Here is a 23,081-nt window from a genome sequence, read left to right on the forward strand (position 1 = left end):
ACTGTGGTTTAGCTTTGTGTCAAACAGGATATCATCCTAGAGGTGATAGCAGCTTATTCCAGGGACCTCTGTCAGCTTCTGTCTTGGTACATGGGGATGAGTGCCCTTTTGTCCAGCATGTTGTGGAATATTGTCCGTAGATTTTGGAGTAGAAAATACTGCTTTGTTGAAGTCAAAATTCTTCATATAAATGCATTGATTTTTGGTAAAATTTTCTGTCAGAAGTGAATAAAAAATTTGGCTTACAAAAGGTCACTGCATTTCCTTTGATTATATCATCTTTATTTTCATAAGTGGCGAAAGAATGTCTCATCATATAAATGACAGAGCCTTGTAATATTTAAAACAGTGAAGTTCAAATAATTCCCTTTGATCTTATTGGGACACATTAACTGAGAAGGAAAGATTTTTGAGGGAGGGCATTTCATCTTGAGCAGTCGCAGCTCTTTGCTCTGAATCAGGATGAAAGATTTTCTAAAAGTCCATTTGCTAGAATTGAAATTGTGAGTTTTCACACACAGTGCTGTGAGATTTTCTGTGGTAGCAGGTGTCTGGAGGTGTGCCACTCATACTAGATCAGCTTATTTACATTTTTATTACCTAGTTGTGTTGGAACTCTATAACAACATGAACTATGAAGGTCATCCTTGTTGACTACTAAATATTTTTATTTACGTGGTGATGTAAAGTTTGACATGTAAATCTCTGATACAATCTGGAACAATAGGGAACAAACAGTTCAAACCAGGTTATGGAAATAGGCCATTTTATCTTTAGAAATCCTGATGGCAAGTTATACGGACCTGGTCCAAATGAAGGGGTGGTTAATCTATTTTTTAATATAATTTTTATTCCTTGTTAAAAATTCTGTCCCAGAAGCTGTGTGTTTTCTTACTTAGCTTTCAGGGTTGGCCTTTCCTAACAATCTTTTATATCCAATGAGATTTACCTCTTGGTTACAGTGCTGAGTTTGCACTATTTTGTCAGAAGAGAATCTTCTCTTTGGTGAGCTTGTATCCTGCTACTAAAGAGAAAATAGCTGCAATACAAGGACACACATTAGTCACAGTTTACAATCTGAATAATGTACCGTCTAAGAAAGACTTGAAGAATTTCTTAAGCTTGTGCAAGTTCTTAGAAATTGTTTTGCATTATAAAAGTGTTGAAAATCCTCACCTAAACAATTGTGCTCTGGGAATTGAAACATTTCTGATGAAGTTAAAGACCTGCAGACAGGTAGACCTCTCACCAAAACCCAGCCAGTGTTGGTCTTGTCCTCTTGTTTTACTGGAAGTGAACACCGTGGTTGTGGTAGTCACCATGTGCAGTCTTGCCTAGGTCCTGGCTGTTGTAGGTGCACTCCAGAAGGAAAAGGATTTTGCTACTTCTGCTTTTCTGCATTACCTAAGAAATTAGCATAGCAAGAGAAGCTATCTCATTTTATCACTTTGAAAGTGACAGTGGTATTTTGAAGAAATTATTTTCTCCAAGATGGCTATTTCAGAGCATCCTGCTGTCGGACGCCATCTGTTTGGTGAGCATCATAATTTTTGACTTCTGCAGTGTGGGAAGCAAATGTCAGACTGTCAAAGTGTTTTCTATCATGCTCTAATTCTGGCTGAACAGAATCCCTATTTATGCACTTTGTTCAAGTAGTGTACAGTAGAGTTTTAGGCTTTTTAGTCACATCAGGAATACAGGCAAGGGAAACCCATAGTCCATCTACAATCAAGTTTCTCTAGAACAAGAATTTGCACAGAATCAAGGTACAAATTTGGTCAAATGAGGCTGTCAAGACAAAGTTAGATGTTATCCTATGATGTTAGATGTTGATCACTCCTAATTGTCAGTGTGCTTGGTAGATTCTTTTTTTGAGAGCTTTCTCAGATGAATGTGTTGTTCTTTCATGTATAAAGTTCAAATCCAGTTTCTCTTGGTAGTGTAATGCTTTATTGAGGTATTCACAAATAGAATGTTGACCCAACTATTTCAAGGAAAGCATTTTCCCTAGTCTAGTTTATCCTATCATCCTAAAGCCATAGTCAGCATTTTGGTTTTTACTCTTGTGCCCGGTTCTTAAATTTTTTGGTTTCTCCCACTACTTGTTCATTACTTGCTCATCTCCCATTACAAAGTTCATTACTTGTGTTTTTGTTTCATCTCTCTGGATTTTCTGTTTCTTTAAAATTGTGTGTACATCTCATGCTTATGAAATCTGAATTCCCAGTTAAAGTATGCAGCATGTGGGAAGAACATCAGCAAAGTTTAATTGAATTGTGTTCAGATTGGTGACACATCATTGTATTGTCAACATCTTTCAAACTGGGATGGTCAGCCAGGGTAATACTCTTATATGCTATGGCTTTGTGTTGTAGAAAACCAAAGCAATACCTGGTGGTGTGGTAGTTGGTTTTTGTTTGGCTTTTGTTTAGTTTATTTTAGTTTTCTAAATTTGTTGAATATCAGTTTTCCCTACATGTTCACATGGCTGAATTTAACAAAACAGATTAACAACTATTTCTTTTTCCCAGGAAAATGCTGTGAATGGAGAGCATCTGTGGCTAGAGACAAATGTTTCTGGGGACCTCTGCTACCTGGGGGAGGAGAGCTGCCAAGTCAAATTCTCAGTGAGTTATTTTTGGATTTCTTTTTCTGAGGTAACAAGCCTGGCTTCAGACTGATGCAGTGCTCAGTCACTTGAGAGCTTGAATTGTTTGCCTGTGTTCCAAAAGGAGAGCAAAAAGGACAAAAGGCTTCTGGTAAAGACTTTATTTCTTCAGGAAAAAAAGCCCAAACCAGTTTTGATTGACCCAGATTATTTACACAGTGAGAATGTATGTAATGAACAGCTTTACTAACATGGTAAGGAAAAAAAAGAGTAGAATGCTGATATGTTTCAGGAATATGAAAAGACGCTAGTCTATTTTACATGAAAATATGCACAAATACATCACTTGTTGCAGCCTCTGAGAGGAGGGTCTATTCAAATTTCTGCAATTTTAATCACTGCAAGGGTTTGAATTGAATTTTCCAAACTCTTGAATGCATTCACCAGCAATGAGTGCACTCATATTTGAGTGTTTGCCTTCTCCTATTTGGGAATATTCAAGGTTAGCTTTTTCCTATTGAAGCTTTTCTGCTGTCTATGGAAACATTTCATTGGACTGATCTCAGATTCATAAGTATCTGTTATTTGACTGTTACACCTCCAGTCCACTTCAGGAGCTCTTTTTGCCTAGGGTTTCAGTTAAATTGCTTCATCAAAAGATGAAGCAATTTACCCTCTTACTTTGATATTTAGGAAGTTTGGGAAGAGAGTGGGGATCCTGTGTTCATGTCTTTGGTTTGAAACAATGCTCCAAGGGAGTATCCTAGCCCTTGGACTGAAAAGGTTAAAGGGAATTCCTTTTCTCTGGGATATTTGTGGTTACCGTCTGTGACTCTTCATGATACTGCCTTTCTGCTTTTACTACCACCCTCCCCAGTGCCCCTCCACCTTCCGAGCATTTAATTCAAATCAAAGCATGTTGATCCACTAATCACCCCCAGTTTTCAGGGCAATGTGATCCAAAATGCTAGTGCTTTCTATAGCACAAATTTAATACCCATCTCCCAAAACTTCTCAAGCAAATTGGTTACATTACGGTAAATAGCATTAAGGCCAAACCTGAGAAGCCTATTCCTCCTTCAGGGTACTGAAGCAAAGTGCCAACAACTGCTGATGGTGTGGTAATACTCAAAGGAAGTGTCACTGTCCCTGTGTGTTTGCAGTGCACTTACACTGGTCCTGAGACACTGAGTTCTGGCAAAAGCTGGACACAGGATTTGTTTGGCTGAGGGGACCTCTGTCTGCCCCAGTGTGGTGGTTCTTGTGTTCTCAGTAGATTTTTGCCTTCCTAAAACGGAGCAAGCTCTTTCTCGTGATTTAGCGCATTGAAAGTGATATGGAAATTTGATAAGATATTGTGTATGGCTTTCACAGAGATAAAAAACAAACTTGGTAAACACAGAGATAAAAACCATGAACTTAACAAGTCATGAAAGATTAACCTGCTATACAATGCCATGATTCTTCAGGTTAAACATTAGAACACCATATATATATGAACATGTACAGTTAGGGTGTATCTAGAGAATTTAGATAATTAATAAAATTATTATAATTATTCCATAATGTGAGCTGAAGATGTGTTCCCTTTCTTTTTTAAATGAGCCTTTTTAAAATATGCTGAAAATTATAAAGAAATAATTTATTAGAGATTTAAATGGACATGAATAAATTGAATGTAAAAAATCTGAAGCAAAGAAATCTCAGCTTACTGCGTATTTATAAATCTTCTGTCCCTCAAGCACAAGTCTGTAAGTTAAACTTCTATGAAAATTAATTCCATCTGGTTAATTAAATTGAGTTGAAATAAAGTAAGTAAATACATTCTCTCTTCTGGATGTATTCTCTTGCCTTTGATATGTCTTGGCCCAGGGGATTCAATAGAAAAATAGAAATGATTTCAAAAGCCCTACTGAAATTAATAAAACTAACCAGCATAACTGAGAATTTTGTCCCTGCTGTAACATTTCATAAGCATTTAACAGCATTCTATGAGAATTTTACCATTCTCTGCCAAAATGACCCAAGTACCCAAGTATTTTTTCTGCAAGGCAATGGTCAGGCCCATCAAATTAAATATTTTATTGTAAACATGAAAAGACTTTTTGCAAACTGATCCGAGTTCTCTGATTTGCATGTGCAATTTTTCTCCTCTTTGCTCATCATCTTCATAGGATGCTCACTTTTAGAGTGATGCTCTGCAGTGTTAACATGATCCCCTGCATAAAGGGAAGTATTCACTTCACGAGCTGGAGTGGTGTGGCTGTTTCTTTTTCACAAAAGTTCATGCACACACTGTCCCTTTCCTGTTGCAGAAGTCTGCCCTGCGGAGGAAGTGTGCTGCCTGCAAGATCGTGGTCCACAACGCCTGCATGGAGCAGTTAGAGAAGGTGAGACATTGCCATCTTCTGGAGCCTGATGTAGCCAACACACTTCTAATTCTTTTAGTGAGGTTTCAGCCTGGAAAACCCTCTGTGTCAAATTAAGTTTTCACAGCTGTTTTAACAATGTACTTGTGAACAAAACTTGGCTTGAAATTGCACCTTTTTTTTTTTTTAAAGTGTATTTCTTCGAACCCTGTGAACCGTAAAAAACTCCAAAACCAAACAAAGAAAAAAACTACAGAATGCTTTCACATTTATAATATTAAATAAAAGAATTTGCCCCTGCTTCTAAATTAAAAATTGAAGCTTGAAAATGGAGTATCCTGTCATGTACAAAATTGGCCTTTTACAATTCCCCAACTAAAGCCAGCATAATTCATTGTATGACAGTTATATTTATTATGAGCACTGCAGCATAAGATGCTAGTGTGAGCTTTCCCCCCTGTATTTACTAGATGATACTGTTTTCTCTTCAAAACTTCAGAATTCAAGGTTTTGTCTGTAAAATGGAAAACATCAAGCCTTTCCTTTATACTACCATTATATCTGTGAGCATCTGTTCTGCTTATCATTTCCTTCAAGGATCCTTGATCACACCCAAGCACCTACATAACATCTATCACTGACTTCAGTCTTCCCCTCAGAGATTTGTCTCCATTTTGCCTAACTGGAAATGTGCTAGAGGAATCTCCTCCCCACCCTTTTCATTCTTGGTGGGGTATGTGCAAAGAAATATGTGTGGGAATTTCCCCATTGCTTTCATTAGAGCTTTGTTTTCACTCCTATATGTTTAGAAATGTTGATCTTCATAAAGGAAGCTGATGCATAACAAATTTATAGCAGCAACCCTAAAAGGAAAGCCTATAAGGAAAGGACTTTTTCCTTTCCAATATTTGGACTCATGTTGAAAACTCCTGCAGTGATTGCCATAATACCAAGTTGGAGAGGTACCATTTCCACCCTTGATGCATTTATCCACAGTGAAATTAACATTAGCACATGCTTTCAGCACAAAATGTTACCAGTGAATTTTTCATGACTTCCTTCATCGCAGGAGTGCTGACTTTCCATAGCCCAGTGAGTTGGTGGCATTGCCAGCCAGAGAAAATGAGCACTTAGGTAAAACCCAGCTTCTCTGTGCTGTTTTGGAGACCATGAAATCCACCTCTTGGCAGAGGGCTCCTAAAAAGTCCATAAACTAGTACATCAGTCTTCTGCTTGACCCTCTCTTCCAAGGTGCTAATTTTAAGGAAAATAAATATAAGCTGGGTCTTTCCAGCCTGCCATGACTGAGCAGTGAAATAAAAAATTGCAATTCGAGGTGAAGAGCAATAGAAGAAGACTAATATTACAATGCCTTTCATTTCTTTAGATGTACTAGGTATTTTGCTTACTTTTTTTTTTTTTGTGTGTGTGTGTCTTTTTAAATTATTATTTTATTTTTCTCCCTAGAAATATTATTTTGAAAGCATCTCTTAAATGAGGGGAGAACTTATTTATTTGGGGAGGGTTGTATTTAAATTTGAAGAAACTTGGTCATTCTACCTTTGTGACAAAAGCATAGCTGTGCTTTATCTTCAAATGTTTAATTCTTTGAAGGATAGTCAACTCAAACCTGAATTTGTTTCATTTAGTGCATCCGATGCTTACTTCACATATCCTTTAGACTTTTTGCAGGTCTCTCTCTTCTTCAGTGTCTTTTTAAGTGTCTACATCTCTCTATTCTTATTTCTATTCTTCTTTTCTCAAAACTTTTATTCTTTTTTAATAGGACTACCTTCTTGTTTCTTAAATACATTTTTTCCTTTACCTTCCTCAAAATGTTTTCCATTCATGAGAACTCCTGTTGTCCTCTTTGGAGTGTCAACACCATTGCATGAGGAAATACAATGCTCCCCAAATGATTTGTGGTTGGGCAGGTGGATGCAAACATCTTTGTCTAAGGAAAAGGTAGAAATCTATGATAATTTGCATGGTTCTTTATGTAAGTGGCAACTTCTCCACAGATTTTGTTTACAAAGACATTAAGATAGGATGTGCAAAAAGGTCTTACAGAGTGAATTTTCCAGCATCTACTGACTTTTGAGACCTAAACTGAAGTCTGCACTTGTTTGCAAATGATCTTCAGAAAAACGGAACAGATACAGTGGTTTTCTTCTAGAAGGAGGAGGCAGTTGAAATATTTGAACTGAGTAGGCAGCAATAGCATTAGTGAAGACGGGGCTGTGTCGAGGTCTAGCAAGGAGAATTAATATGGCATATGAAAACAGATTTTTCTGACATCCAGGTACGTAACTTTTTTTCACCTAGTGAAGCTAATATCATAATAGATAATAAGTGCTTTGGAGGTCTAGCCTAGATCAAGATATTGGAATAAATTTTCTTTCAGCTCACTTTAAGTTCTAACAGTTTTATTTTAATGCCAGATTAATTTTCGCTGCAAACCAACTTTCCGAGAAGGAGGCTCCAGATCTCCAAGAGAAGTAAGTAATGCACAAATGACAATTTCTTTTTTTCTTTTCATTTGACATGTGTGCTGGTCCCCCCGGTGTGCAGCTGCAGAAGTGCTTTGAGATTGAGAGGAGTCTTAGACAGAGAATTGGTTCCCAGTGGAACATGTTCCACTCTCCTGAATAAATGTAAAATGAATTCTAGCTGAAGCACTCTATTACTTACACTGACAGAAAACATTTCACCTTTCTGTTGTCTTTTGCCCATTCATTCAGTTATTCTATCTTTTTTTCTTTTTCATTTTTTTTGTGGCATTTTTTTTCTTCCTGGCCTTTGAGCTAGTATTTTTATTTTTTTAAAACTATTTTCCTCTCCTTTCACTTCTTCTCTCTTAATATTTTTTTTCCCTCTAGAAGTATCTCTAAGATAAAATCAAAGATTTAAAACCTGAATACTGAGGAAGTAGTTCTGGCCTTATTTCAATGAGACTAAAGAAAACACCACCTTGTCCTTATTCCTCTTACAGTTTTGGTGGTTTTTGAGGTTTCCTGCCGTTCCTGCTACACATTTTGCTCCAGGAATTCCTCAGTTGCCTGAAGGGACTTTTCCCTTGGTGTCTTTTAACAAATTTCACATAGATGGTACCACTGAGTGCAAGGTGCCCGTGCTTCCTATAACACATCTTTTTTGCCCTTGTTTGCAGAACTTTGTGCGGCATCACTGGGTGCACCGGCGGAGGCAGGAGGGCAAATGTAAGCAGTGTGGAAAGGTGAGATTTCCTGCACAGCACAAGCACGACACAGGGCACTTAGGAGTTCAGAGTAACCAGCAGGTCCTTCTAGTGCCTGCATTTTTTTCTATCACAAACACTTGGCCTTCTTTAATACCTAATGACAAGCCTGAGATGTTGAGCTTTACCGTTCTGATTCCCATGTGGGACAAGAAAGGCAGCTGCATCTGCAGGAATGAGCACATCATTTGTCCTGGGACGTTGTGGTGTACAGGCTGCTGAAAGTGAGGAGGAGGAAAGCTGTGACTCCTTGAGCCTTAATTGCTAAGCTAACCCTATACTAATATGTTCTTGCAGTGCTGTCCTCTGTGCCAAAATTGTGATGGCCTATTTTTTAGGCTCCTGGAACAGAAAGGCTGTTGCTTTCTTTCTGCCCCAGCAGCCTCTAAGATCTGTGAGACTGCTTTGTATTTCCTCTGCTTCATAGATTGTAAAGTTTATTTCTAAAAAACTATCAAAAGGGGGAAGAAGCACTTTAGCTACTGAAGGTCTTCTGAAATATTATGAACCGCTGGAATATATTGGGAGATATTTTAAAATTAAATTAACAGGGATTTAATTTCCTTCTTTTAGCACTATATTATACTTTTGCCTCCCTGTTTACAACTAGTAAGACAGTCCAGGTCTCGTCTCCATGGCACAGCACTTCAGTCAGAGGAAAATGAGATTTGTGTCTGGATAGACATGCAGATTGTCAGCTACCAGCTGCAATAGGACAGGCAATAAAAATGTGATGCTCTTTTATAGCAAGTACCATGGGAATGGTGCAGCAAGGCAGTTTGCACACAGCATTCTTCGGTATGACTTTGCCATCAATCTCTGCCTTCTTTGCCTGGATCTTCCCTGCAGGCCTTTGGAGTTGATTTTGCAGTGAGAGTACATACTAGGTATCATACAAAACTTGTCCCGGGTATGTCCCCATGGGCAGCCTTGGTTGATATAGGTGTTCAAATCCAACCATCAAACAGAGAATATAGAAAACTTCAGAGAAAATCTCAGTTTTCTCCTTATATAAGAAATATTCACTTAAGAACAACATAAGTATGTTGTAGTAGACTTGTTCTTTGACAGGAAACAAAGAATTAGAGAAAATTATAACAAAAAAAAATCAGTTATATTTATTGGCCACACAGTCTCCTATTACAGCAAAATGCATGTGCTCTACCATAACATTTCAAAGACCTCCAAGTAAGAGCCACCTTTATTATTCTCTTGTCTTGCAAGAAAAGGGAAATTATTGAAACAGAATGACAGTACCTTTAAAGCAATAAAACAAGTATTATTCATGGAATAGTTAAAGATTCTGGTAGATCTCTTTGTTGTGTTATAGTTACTTGCTAGTGCAAATACAGCTTATAGAAATTCATCTAGGCTTTAGGTTTTTGCTCCTCTTCCCAAGGGTGATTTTACTGATTTATTGCTGAAGTACTATAGAGAGAAATTGGTACCAGGAAAGGGGGCCTGGAATGTGCAGTGTAACCAAGAAAACTATTTCTGTTTTTGTCTCGTGAATTTCCAGAATTCGTGCCTTTATAGTTAACAGTCTATGATAATCTCTTTCCTGTGGTCTTGCCTTGTCGAACCTTGGGTTCATGTAAAGTTGTAGCATTTAAAATATCCTTTAGCAAGAAATTCCTGAACTTAACTACATGCTATGAGAAGAAATACATTTGCTTGTTTCAAACTTGTCACACATTAGGTTTTTCCCCTAATGCTTCATAACTGTTGTGTTTGAAGGAATGGTAATTAAGAGTTCCCAAGCCATGGCATCCACACCATTTATGATGCTTTAAGAATCCTTTTCTTTTTCTTGAAGACGTGAAAAAAAAATACATTTTCGTAGCTGTTAGCTATTTGTCACCTGAGATCATCAGAGAAATATGGATAATTTTTTTCTTTCTTTAATATGATATAAAAATGTCCAGACCATGTGGCCCAGCATCCATTTCATAACTATGTGCAGTAATAGAAGCTTAAGGATGAATGAAAAGGGATTTTTTTCTCATATGCTTCCAGTTAGCAGTGGCTGAGGGGTTTTCTGAGACTGAGAACACATTTTGGACCATAATGCTAAACAAACACCATTTCTTTAACCTTCTATGGTGTCCAGAGTGGAGTGTCTTCTACACAGATGCAGAATGTGTCCACAGTGTCTCTGTCACTGGTCCCTTTAAAGGCCTGTGGATTGATGCAGAGCTGCATGTAAAGTTAAGACTGAAATTTCTGGTGCTTGAAAGGCCATTTTAGTTCTTTGGTCTTTTAACAGAGATTACCATCCATTTCTTCTGCTGCAGTCTGTATTCGAGTTGTAATAATACCTGGCTCTCCTACATTTATGCTGCATTCGGGTATCTCTAAGAGCACTAAAGAGAGAAAATCTTTTGTAGAAAAGTACTTGCAAAAAATATTATTAGTAGCCCTAACACTGGTGTAAAAATAGCCTTTAATAGTAAATACTTTGGTAAATATAAATAAAACATATCAGAACTAGTAATCCTTATGTGCTGTCTGTAGTGCACAGGTGTCTATATTAATTTGTACTTTAATCCAGACTAGTCAGACAGGTTGGATTACCAACACAAACTGGTTTTGTGACATTCAGGTGCTCTTTTCCTACAAGTACATTTTTTCTGCTGTGCACAACTCTTTATTTCTACAGGAGTAGCTCACAACATAAGGTTTCATGTGTTGAGGAGGGTTACTGGAGAATCAGTGCTAATCATATACTGTTAGGCTGATGTTCTCAAAAATGTGAAAGTCATTTTCTATCTCAAAATTTCTAATTTAGTGCAGAAGACCTCCTAGTATGATTGAAGACATCTGAAATTCAGTGTTTCTTCTCACTCAGAGAAGGCAGAAAATATGATTTCTATGGAGGGTCCCTATGTTTCAGTCCAGTAGTGCCTGCCAAATCTCTCTGTGACTTACAGTGCACAGTTTATTTTAGCAGTTTTATCAATTACTTTGTGTGAAGCTAGCTTTCAAATAAATGCTATCTTACCTGAAACATGTATCCTTAGGAAGAATTAGCTCACATTTGTAAAGCAATTTGAGGAAGGAAAGCGGTAGTTTATTGCTACTTATCATTAATATGTTTTTATTGCTGTATAATTTTGTTTAATGACTCCTTAAAAGACAAATGACATACTAAATAAATGCAAAATGATCCATCCAGAACCAGACAAGCTGCTCAGTCCATATGTTTAAAATGCACAGATGATGGGATGTGGAATTATTGTACTGAATTTAGACTTTTATTATTGGAGATTTTGGGAGAGAAGGGTTTTCCCACTGATGTTACGAAGCAGAAAAAAACCAAAACACTTTGTGCCCATGAGGGACTGAAATAATTATTTTTTATTTTAATGCACTTTGGAACAAGGAGTAGTGAGATATGTTAGAAACATTGTGAAGCACTAGAGTAAGTAAATGAGGAAAGAGTGTTTTGTCCAGTGACAGACCTCTGTTCCAGCACTTGTATCAAGTTAGTCACTCTGTTCTTATGCCCACACTGAATGGCAGACAAGATGTGCCCCGCCAGAAGTATCTGGCCAGCTTGTCTTTATTAAGCCACTTCACTACACTCCATTGCTAAACCTGAATATGCCAAATCACCATCATTATGAAAAAAATCTATGCTTTGAATTTCTCTGAATGTAAACCCTGAGGCATTAGGGGAAGGACTGAAACAAAACACCAAAAATCCAGCCAGAGGTGACACAAGCCTTTTCAGGAGTTGGTCTTGCTGATGAGGTCCATGTGGCAAACTGGTTTGAGTACATGCTGGGGACACATGTAGATGAAGCTGCAAGATATACTTCTGCATTCTGGGCAGGCAGGTAGAGCCTCCTCCTGTTCTGAGGATCAATGATTGTTCTCAGCCACCCTGTATAGACAGATTGTAGCTCAACCCCTCACTTCAGAAGGTCTCCTTCTTGGTGTGCTTGACCTTTTCATTTCACTGAGCACTAATAGGCTCATTTGTCCTGCAGGGAAAGAAGGACTTTAATAACACAATCAGTGAGGCAATGACCTGTTGGATGTTACTAAATAAGTTTCTAACTTTTTTTGCACTGGGTCTTGGGCATTTTCCAGCATGTAGGAGATTCAGGTATTACTCAGCTTGTTAAAAAGAAAACTGGCTCACAGATTCATCACTTGGTAGGGAGATTGAATGAGAAAATTCTGGGTGGTGATGGGCTGCTTACAGAGGTAGAAATATGACTGATGGAAGGCCATGAATAAAGGATCCAACCAACTGCAATTCTGAAATCTAAGCCATAAAGACAGCTGACACATTGTTCACTGAAATGGTGGACTTTCCATCTCTCCAGCCATCAACCCAAATAAGTTTTTTTTCTCTGACTAAAATAACCTTTAACTCAGCTCAAAATTACAGACTATATCTTATTGTTTGTTGCCTGTGTTGCATGCAGAAGGATATATATGAGTCAATTGTCTTTTCCAGCCTTAGAATTTACAGCAAAGTCATATTACATCCTATAGAAAGAAGAATCTCTCATCTCTAAGAGAATTAAATTGCATCTTCTGGTTGGGGTGGGCTTTTCTTGCTTTAAAAATGCAAAGAAATAATTTATTTTAATTGTGAGTTCTGAATCAAGCCATAGTGATTTTTTTTTTTTAACTTACTGGAAAGATTTTAATCTGAGTCAGTTCAATAAAACTATAAACCTAATTACTTCATTTTCCTGTCAGAGCATTCCCAGAGAGACATTGTAGTTAATTTTGTTCTGTCGTAAAAAAAAAAAAAAAAAAAAAAAAAAAAAAAAAAAAGGTAATTCTACTCTGTAGTAAAAAAGGAAAATTCAAATTCTTGGTTATATTTGGAACAAACAAGGCTGCAATGACAGAACACTTTGTTCAACAGAAAATCTGAAAGTCTGTAGAAATCCATTAAAAATTAAAATAGACATTTCTTCTCTATTTCTTCCAATGTTTTTAACTACAAAAAAATTTAAGAAAAAGTGAAAAATCTTGCCGAAATACTTTAAAAAGATTTTTGTGAATATACTGCAGTGGAAGAATCTTCTCAGTTACTTCCTGCAATTTGTTTGTCCCCCAAAAATTTGCTTGCCTAGCACACTCACTTGTCTAGAGTTAGAGATATATATTTTCTTATAGTCAAGAGGAATTTAATGCTTTTTTTTCCCCCTGGTTATTCTAGGGCTTTCAGCAGAAATTTACCTTCCATAGTAAAGAGATTGTGGCCATCAGTTGTTCCTGGTGCAAGCTGGCGGTAAGTGGAAAATACTTCAGGAGGCTGCATTTAACTAGGAGTGATTGTGAGGTTTGTTTGGTTTGTTGGCTCAGTGCTTTTGTTCGTCTTGGTTTGTTTTTTTTTATGTCTTTTTAGTTTTATTTATTTTTTTCTAAGAGGGCATGGCTTAGGAAGATAATCTTTAGTTACATGTCCTAAATCTCCATACGCTGAAGGACTTGAAGATGATGGAGTTGGGAATATTACTCCAGTTTTTGTACCATCACCCTCTTCTTCTTCTCCAGGCTTCCCCTTTGTCTTTCTTGACTCTACTCTTTCCCTCTCTTCCAGTTTCATAACAAAGTCACCTGTTTCATGCTACATCACATTGAGGAGCCATGTTCCCTGGGGGCTCATGCTGCTGTCATTGTGCCTCCCACCTGGATCATTAAGGTGAAGAAACCTCAGGTAACTGCATGCTGATGTCTGTTTCTGAAGCTGTCTGGCTGTGCAGGGCCTGTCTGGCTGTGCAGGGCCAGCCTGGCTTCTCTGCTTCATCCTCCTTCACCAAGGCATGCTTGTTCAACCCCGCCTCTATCCCTGAAACCCAGCATACATCCATGGTGGTTATAAACCTGTATCCTCTTTCCCTTCCATCAAGTTCTTCAGTGAATTTCCCTGTTTGGGATGATTAGCAACAAACATGACTTGTTCTGGGCTAATTCAGCTCAGAGTTGTTCCTGTAGCTGTGAGTTCGGCAAGCATACTGCAAGACATCCCCTGTGTGGTAGGCATGTTTCATTAAATAGAGCTGAGCAAATACAGGGAAAAACTTCACAAGCATTCACTTGAACTTCAGTAAGAATTGGCTGTGTCTGGACTGGCATCCCTCTGAATTTGCCTTTAGTGGACATGTAAAGAATCAGGTCTTACACCAGTGCTCACGCAGTCAGCAGTAAACAACCCCCCCCCCCCAGCCCCGCTCATCGAGTTGCGCATAACAGACATTGGACTTCAAAGCTTTTGTGTTGGATGTGGTGGGTCTTGGAGAGGGTAATTCACTGCTGAACACAACAGGGGAAAAAAGATATCCAAAAAAGAGCTGGCCAAAAATTAAAAGAGGGTTTGCGTCATGCAAGAATAATTTTTTTTCTTTGAAAGTTTGTTTTTACTCCAAGTTGAGCTGAAAGAAGCAAACACTGAACATACCAAGGAGTCAGAAATGCTGGTTAAATTTTTATTTCAGAATAATATTCTTTATTTCAGTCCATCCTTGGGAAGTGACCTGGGCTTTTTGACTCTGCCTCCTGGCTGTAAAGAAGAAGCTAAGCAGTTCAGGCTGTAGCCAAGACACTAAGACAAAAGTAGTCCATGAAACCAGAAAAAGGCCTGAGGCCTAAATTGTGCCACTGTCTTTAGTTCCAACTTAGGGATGTGACAGATTTGGGCATGAGTAGGAAGCTGGTTGTTAAAGACAAGGTGCAGAGGGAAGAGGAAATATTTGGATAGTGTTACCAAGAAGTCAACCAAAGAGGCTTCTGTTTTTCCTTTAGGTCAAAAGAGAGCATAGCAAGATTCCTAGCCACCTCCACTCTCAGAAAAAAGGCTTTTTTTGCCATTTGTAGATTTTCCCCACACTCTTCTTTCTCTGTTTGACTCAGTCTCCTCTAGAGAAATACTTTTTTCTCTTTTGTTGAGGAATGTTTGAGTCCTTGGCAGGGACTTAATATCCTTGGCTAATTTTCAGCAACTTTATTGTATTTGACAGATGTATCCATGATTGACCTTACTAAAAGAAGCTTTTCTTCAATCCTTTTAATTTTTTTAAATCTAATTTTTAGTTAAAAAAACCCCAAAAACCACAAAAAAACCCCAACAAACCCTGACATGTAATTTTCTTTTGATTTGGCTTTTGCCCAAAGCAGGGTATCTTCCTTATAATATCTGTAGATAATTTGCATTCTTGCCCATTTTTTTAAACTTCAAATTAAAAAATAAATCTAATCTAGGTAATTACAGTTTATGGAAAAAATGTCTTTTAAATAAAGGCTCAGAATGTTAAGCCAAAGAAAGTAGCTGTTAGCTTTGTGTGCCTGAGTCATGAGTGCAGAGAAAGTACTTGATTAATAACTTGCAATCACATCTCCAGTCCTTGAAATTCACGGTCAGTAGCATGCAAAACCTTATCTTGAGTAGCTGGAGCATTAAATAGATCAAAATTGTATTTAACACAGACAATGGGTGCATTTCCGTGAGACTTGCTAATAGGACCCATTGGAGTTATGGGAAATGCATAATTATTACTGTAGAAAAGTGATGCATCTTTTGGATGTGTTTTCAGACTTTTTGGCAGAAGTCTTATTTTCTTATTTATTGTTTTCTTAGGAAATATTTTTCCTCTCCTGCTGTTTCTGGCCAGCTCCACTTCTATGTATTATGACTCTCTTCACCCTATAGAAATGTTTGGTAAACACTATGAAATATTCACATCTCTTGATCCAGAGAGTACAAACACAGTATTTGCAAATTGATGTAATTTCACATTAAAAAAAATGAATGTGTAACCAACAATCTGTTTTTCACATATTCCACAGTCAGAATAAATATGGCTAGAAGCTTTTTGGTTATAAAATATTTCCTCAGCTCTAATTAACTACTTACATTGGTCACAGAGAACTCCTGAACTGAATTCCCTGCTCATATAAAATTGATTTTAGTGGTGCCTGCATCCTGTTTGTTTGTGGTTTCCTTTAAGTAAATAAGATGGCATTTTGTAGCAAAACCTTGCCCTGTTTTACAATTTTTTTTTGACTGCCACAAAAAGGGTTTTCCATGCTTATTTTGTACAACATGGGTCACCACCTTTCAAATATTAGGCTTGCACAAAAACCACACTCTGTGTCTCGTTACCAACAATGTTGTACTAGTGAAGCATCATGGTTTAATTGGTTAAGAATGAATTTATGCTGACAATCTGTGGTCTAAATGGGGAGCTTTTGCTTCTTGTAAGCAACTGATTTAAAGATGAAGAATATTCAGGATGGTTCAAACAGTTTTGGAATTGGTGGTAGCCCTATGTGTAGTGACCTCCTTACATGAATGGAAAACTCCCAATACCTCTTCCATGTTATCTGTAATGTGAGCCACTTTCTGTAACTTTTCTACTGATTTCTTTATTGTTAGCAGTGCTTTGATACCAACTCTGTTTTCCTGGGGTTCAAAACAATTCCATCTCCTAGTTTGTGAAGCAGGTCACCCTTGTTGTCTGGTGGTATTTTGATGTAGGTGAGGTTTGGTAGCCAAAGTGGTGCTAGCTCTGGCAGTGGACTTGCTGTAAGCTTGTTTTGTGAGAGAAAATTAAATGATAAGGAGGATCTGACTGATGGATTTACTGATTGTCTGTCTTCTGTTTGGGAAGACAAAGGCAGTAACTGTAAAATTCCAAGGTTTTTCTGTTCAAGGTGAGTAAACTTGGTGTTTTCTTCTCCTCCTTTGAGGACTGCGAACCAGTTCTAGTGCATACTTGCATTTCTGGGCTTATTTCTTTATTTCCTCAATTGCTGAGTGCAGCTGGCTTGTCTGAGAGTGGTTTGTGAACAACCAGAAGATGGTCAAGATTGACCTTCCCAGATGCTGTTCATTGTTAAAATAATTTGAAAATCAGTGTGCTAAAAGCCTCTGAAAACTGAGGATGAAATGTTGTGAAGAAAAGGTTGAAAGGTTTCATTGGATTTGTCTGAGGTAGTCCATGGCCTTCACACCATCCCACACCATACAAGAAGGACTCCAATTCCTCTGTTCATCTACCTGAGCTTTCTGAGAGCTATACTGACCATTCAATAATATGAAAAAATCTCTTTTTGAAGATGGACAAACTGACATCCACGAAGGAGAGGTTTCCTCTCTAGAGGGAAGTTAGGATTTCTTTATTGTGCCCTATGCTTTGCTATCAGGTACCTTGCTGAATACATTATATGTTTACAAAACACTCATTACCTTGTTCTGTGAACAAGATGGTATGTATCCATGTCTTCACTTCAGTGTGCAAAGACTGCTGATACTCTTTGGCTGTTACTCTGCTGCATGTTTGCAAAAAACCCCTGCCTATGTTTAAGCAGCTTTTTGCAGTTCATCTGCTATGGACACATGGTTGCAATTACTGTAGCAAAGCTTTAGGTTCTGTTAACACTGTAGGTGAAGGCGTGTTTGAAAAAAAAAAAAAAAAAAAGAGGTGAAATAACATTGTAGAGATGCAGCACTTAGTGCCTTTTTGAGTATGGAAATGAAAATGGTTATAATCATGAATGGAGGCTTAGCCTTAAACTGTTTCTTTAATATAGCTGTATGCCTTTTCCCACCCCACTGTTTGGTCCATTATAGTGGGACTTAATGATAACTACATTTAAACATTCTTAAAATTATTCTTTTATAATTAGTCAGAGTTTTACTGAACTGTCTTTACCCTTGGTATGCATGTGAGCTTTCAGGACACTGCTAAAAAGAGTGTGGATAGACTAGATCTCCTCTCTCTGATCTGTGTTTTGCCCACATCCAGGGAGAATCCTTCAGAGAATGCCTGAGGAACTGGGCTAAAGCCCCTATGGGAGGCAGCTTTGAATGTAATGCCCCCATATCTTTCTGTTGACATCAAGACCTTTGCCTGCAGTCAATGTGACTACTGAGGTAGGGCAGCACAAGACCATGCAGATGGGATTGCTGATACACTTGGTAGTCAGTGCAGTCTTATGGTTTATCGTGCTTTCAAGATCACTTTGTATCAAAGTAGAGAAGATTATGGACATATGAACACTTTAGGTGGTTTCTCAAAATATGGTCTAAAAGGGCAAATTCCTGATATTGCTCTACAGAGCTGTCTTCTCTTCAGTATTTTCAGTAAGCAATAAGACATGACTATTTCCTTCTCCAGGGATGCTGGGAGCTTGGGACCTTGTGCTCTATGGGAGGCTTCTCTTGGTCTATGTGATAGAGGACAATGTCTTTAGGCATTTCAGTTAGATAGCTGTTAGTTTTTCTTCTCAGGGATGTGGAAGCATTAACTTGTGTATCTGGTGTGTCATACTCAAGTCTTGAAATTCTGAAAGCGGTTGATGTGTATTAAACAAAACTTCGTAGCTATTCCTGTTGATGTTGGATAGTGAGCAGGATTAAGAATAAACATGACTTTTTACAGATTTGATGATCTCTGCTTGTTGACTTTCATTAGTGGTACACATCTGATCAAGGTCAGGACAGAAAAGAACTTTCAGATGAACTCAGTGAATCTTGCTTTCTCTCTTATATCCAGGAAAAAAAAAATCAACGAACTTTCCTCTAATTCTCATGCTACTGTATTTCCTGGTGATAGTTAGGCTAGAAGATGAAATACTGCAAAAATATTTGGAGTATTTCCCATAAGACAAAATTTCAATTATGGAAATGATTAGGGTTTCCTGCAGGTATAACTTCAATTGGTGAATTAAAATAAAAAAATAAAATTTCTTTTTTTCTGGACTGTGCTTATCACACCAGAACACCTTTTTGCTCCGTGTCACTGAGCAGACTGTCATCTGCCTGGAGAATAGCATTAACATAAGTTCTATTTTAATAGGTTCTGCAAAAATACAAGCACTTGTACCCTTTTTTCTTATGTAGTTAAGTGGTATTATTATTTAAAAACACAACAAAAAAAATTGCCCCACAAACACCTTCTTTACTTAAATCCTTAAAAATTAGCAGTTCAGTTTGTTCCTTAGCAGATGATCATACAAGTTTCTTGATAGGCTGGAAGTGACTCCACAGTGCCAGCATCATATGCCATGCCATGGTGGCCTACATTCTGTTGAGTCATAATGGTTGCCAGAGCTAAAACTTGTTCTTTTCTTTCCTTAAAAAAAAAAAAAGCTAACAAAAAAACATGAAAAATACCTTATTTATCATGTTTTTTTATTACATCTTTATGCAGGTGGTCTCCATACCAGGAGACGAGCCTGATTGGGCAGGAGACTGGAGCCCCGAAGGGGAAACGGGCGTCTCCTACCCCTTTTGGGAGGGTTGGCAGGTACAACATGTGGTGTTATGTGAGTCTACGGGAGCATCTGATCTTTTCTCCCCCCTCACAGCGTGGGAAAGTTTCTGGTTCCAAAGCACCAGTCTGGTCTCCGTGTGTGGCTTTCTCCATAAACGGTGGTGTGGAAGTGTAAAGCATGCAGCGCATGTAATTTAAATCTCGAGCATGTGCCAGACACTCTTATCATTCTCCAAGTGGACATGCATGGAAGAGCTTCGTAAAGGGGCTCTGTCTGGGCCTGTCTTCTAAATTTTGTTTTGCTTTTCATGTATTTTTTTTCTTTGGATGTAGAACTCCTTAAAGACTTCAACACGGCGAAAGAAGAGAACGTCCTTTAAAAGAAAAGCCAGCAAAAGAGGAAACGAAGTAGGTATTCCAGTGCTTTGGAAATCATGCTCTTTTTCTTGAAATGTCTAAACACAGACTTAGAAGTTCTTAGACTTTTTTTCCTTTTTTTCGCTGAAGTGTTTAATGTATTTTCCCCAGGGAAATTTCATGATATTGAATTTGTTGTTAGAAGAGAGAAAACTTGTATGAGAAGTTTTATTTTCTGAGTTGATTTTTTTTTCAAGAAACAATGTACCATACTCCAGAAGGACCAGCACCCTAGTGAAAGAGTGTTCCCTTGGGATGTAAGAGACTCAGCTCCCACCCTTTTTTTCCACTAAGCAGAACAGGGGTGTGAAACTGGGGCTGTGAAACCCACTGATGCAAGGCTGTGATCCAGATGTGATCCATTTTAGGATGTCTTCTTCAGAGCATCTCATATTAAAATTGAACCACAGAGAGAGAAAACAGTTTATTGATCTATTGGTTTATTTACCATGTGTCTATAGAAGACCTTGCTTCCATATTCTTCCTAGTGAATTAATTATATAGACAAACAGCCACATGGGAGAGGTGGAGGGAGACTCACCCCTGCATAGCCAAGGCTCTGGTTCAAGTCCTTCCTTGCATTTCTTGCAGACCAGAAACTGGAATCTGTGTCTGTAGAAGCCCAGGACAGTGCCCTCATTACTGGGCTCTTGCATGTCCTGCAGGGGCTATGGAGTAGGGAGGCAGATAGTTTTTTCATTGATGTATCATGTTGGCTCTTTGGCATTTGTTCAAAGGTGGGAAGGCAGCAAGGCCAAGAATTTGAGAGCAGATTATCTGCAAATAAGTGCTTATGTAACTTGTCTGTTAGATGGAATTAATGGAATAAGTAACTTTTGTCATTCTATTTTCCTTTGGAAAAACTGTTTGTGTTGGAAATAACACTGTCTCTGACACGTTATTAGTATTGTGTGACTAATTGTGGGGAATAGGGTCAGAAATAATCTTGAATTAATTTTGAAATAGTTGTAAGCTACCCTGAAATTATATTTTTCCCCCTCTTATTTTATTCTGTTGTCTCAGCTGGATAAATTACTCTCAGCTGGGCACTGCACTGTCTTGGCTGTACTATTTCTAGTACCTGAGGTAGTTTTGTCAGAGCTAGGTTGGATCTTCTGTGTGTGCTCTGCAAAGAAACTTACATTGCTTGTACTAAAGCTGTTTCTTGCTTCTGTTTCTCAGGATAACAAAGGCCGGCCTTTTGTGATAAAACCTATCTCCTCTCCACTCATGAAGCCACTGCTGGTTTTTGTCAATCCAAAAAGTGGAGGGAATCAGGTAAGAGTATCAGCTGGGTCTGGATTGCAAATTTTAAGTTTAACAGCAGGGTTTATGCGAATGACACTATTTCTTGGCCAGTCAGATAGAAAGGACTCTGTGCCTGAAGAAGCCAGAAGACTTTCCTCAGTAAAGGTCCTTGCTGTGGAATGACCTTTCTACTTCACTAGTGTTGGGTGACTGGAATGGATATTTGAGTATTTGAGTAGTTGTACTCCTATCTTCAGATTCTTGAAAGGAATCTAAAATGATAGTTTAGAGGTTTTCAGAAGATTTCATCTTTCCACAGAAAATATGGTTGCCAGTGAAGATTTTAGACTTTATCCAAAAAGGGGTTTAGCTTTGCTAGGAAAGGCTGTTGAAATTACTGAATGTGAAATTACAAATTCCCATGGCAACTAACAAATCATTAGTGGTCTTGTACTGTACCACAGACACCAGGTTTCTGTGACTAAAATGCAGCAGACTTCTTCCTTAGGATTCTTGGAATGAATACTTACCCAAGTGAATATTTTCCTTGTTCTGCCACTTTTTGAATATCAAAGAATCGGAGTGCCTTTCAATAAACAGGGCCCTCTAGTAGAAAAGATTGGTGTAAGATACAACAGAGGCTTAGAGAGCATGGAGAGTATAGGCACTGCTTATTTTCTCCTCTGTTAGAATTAGAGAGGATATCAAATAAAACTGTTTAGACTGATTCAAAACAAAAGGAAAAACCTGGTTCTTCTCACAGTCTGTAGTTCAGTGAAAAACTCCTTGCATTAGGATGTTGTGGATGCTAAACATTTACACAGGCTGGAGGAGATTTGGAAGTGAAATCTGTGATGTCCTGTACCTCCCTCTGGTTCAAGAGTTCTATGAACTGCACACAGCTGAGGCTGGAAGAGTACTTATGGCAAACATCACATTTATTTTCTCTCTTCTTATACCTTCTCCTAGGTACTATGACTGTTTCTTGGTTCTTTCTCGCCACAGGCCCCAGCAGGGTAATAATTAGCATTGACTCCATGCTTCTCAGAAGGCTGATCAATCACTTTATTATACTATACTTATTAAGAAACCCATCACCCTTACAGACAGTCACGATCCAGGTGGACCCAACTGGTTCTTCAATCTAAACACCATCACCCTTTGGTAAACAAATCTCCATAATACATTCCACATGTTCACAACTACAGGTGCAGCAAGTGAACATAAGAATTGTTTATCATTCTTTTCTCTGATTTTCTCACAGCCTTCCACAGGACAATGCCTGGGAAAGTTGTGCGCTGCTCTCTGTGGCCAGAGAGCTGCTGCCACAGTTCTTCACTTCAGGAAAGGTGTCAGGCAGAAGAGCCATCCCTAGGAAGGAAGAGCTATGGAAAATTCCTGATGTGTACCCTCAGGCCATGTCTGAAAGGCATTCTTGAATTAGAGTACAAGCTCAGCCCATGGAGTTCTTAGGTCTCTGCTACTAGTAAGAGATCCTGTCACTTTGTGTCTGGGCAGAATGTAAGGAAGGGATTTGAGTGGCAATATGAACCCCAGATTTTGAGAAAACAGAAATTATACCTTTAGGTGATGGGCTGGGCCACACCTAGAGTGAGGGACCATTGGGGCAGCTGTACCCTAAAAAGTCCTTGACTCCTGCTTCATTATTTGGTAGAGGTTACAATTATGAATTATCATCATGGTGATGGTGGAGGCCAGAGAACTGTCATTGCTTGGACAGTGTTCAATGTGATGAAGACTTTGGCTACAACCTTGTTCAACTTATTGCTGTAATGGATAGCTGAGGGTGAGGTGGGATAACAGAAGTTTCTTCTTGTTGCAGGTCATGAGAAGCAGGAGAACAGGTTGCTGTGGGAGATGAACCTTTGGTCTGACCCCAACTGCCTGTTCTTATGGACCATTAGTGATCTGTGTTGTTG

General features: G+C 38.3%; 1 protein-coding gene across 6 annotated transcripts in view; it reads left to right on the top strand.

The window, feature by feature from the left end:
• Positions 1-23,081, top strand: part of DGKI (diacylglycerol kinase iota) — a 197,241-nt gene that overhangs the window by 83,210 nt on the left and 90,950 nt on the right. For 2 of the 6 annotated variants that reach the window (XM_068190843.1, XM_068190841.1), the window contains exons 3-11: positions 2,532-2,627; positions 4,924-4,998; positions 7,419-7,475; positions 8,147-8,212; positions 13,419-13,490; positions 13,803-13,919; positions 19,414-19,509; positions 19,810-19,884; positions 21,076-21,171. In XM_068190843.1, coding sequence (XP_068046944.1) covers positions 2,532-2,627; positions 4,924-4,998; positions 7,419-7,475; positions 8,147-8,212; positions 13,419-13,490; positions 13,803-13,919; positions 19,414-19,509; positions 19,810-19,884; positions 21,076-21,171 — 750 coding nt within the window. The remainder of the gene's footprint in view (positions 1-2,531; positions 2,628-4,923; positions 4,999-7,418; positions 7,476-8,146; positions 8,213-13,418; positions 13,491-13,802; positions 13,920-19,413; positions 19,510-19,809; positions 19,885-21,075; positions 21,172-23,081) is intronic. The other 4 variants (XM_068190844.1, XM_068190847.1, XM_068190842.1 and 1 more) reach the window with 3 other exon arrangements.

The sequence above is a fragment of the Anomalospiza imberbis genome, chromosome 5 (genome assembly GCF_031753505.1).
Source record: "Anomalospiza imberbis isolate Cuckoo-Finch-1a 21T00152 chromosome 5, ASM3175350v1, whole genome shotgun sequence".
NCBI classification, from domain to species: domain Eukaryota; kingdom Metazoa; phylum Chordata; class Aves; order Passeriformes; family Viduidae; genus Anomalospiza; species Anomalospiza imberbis.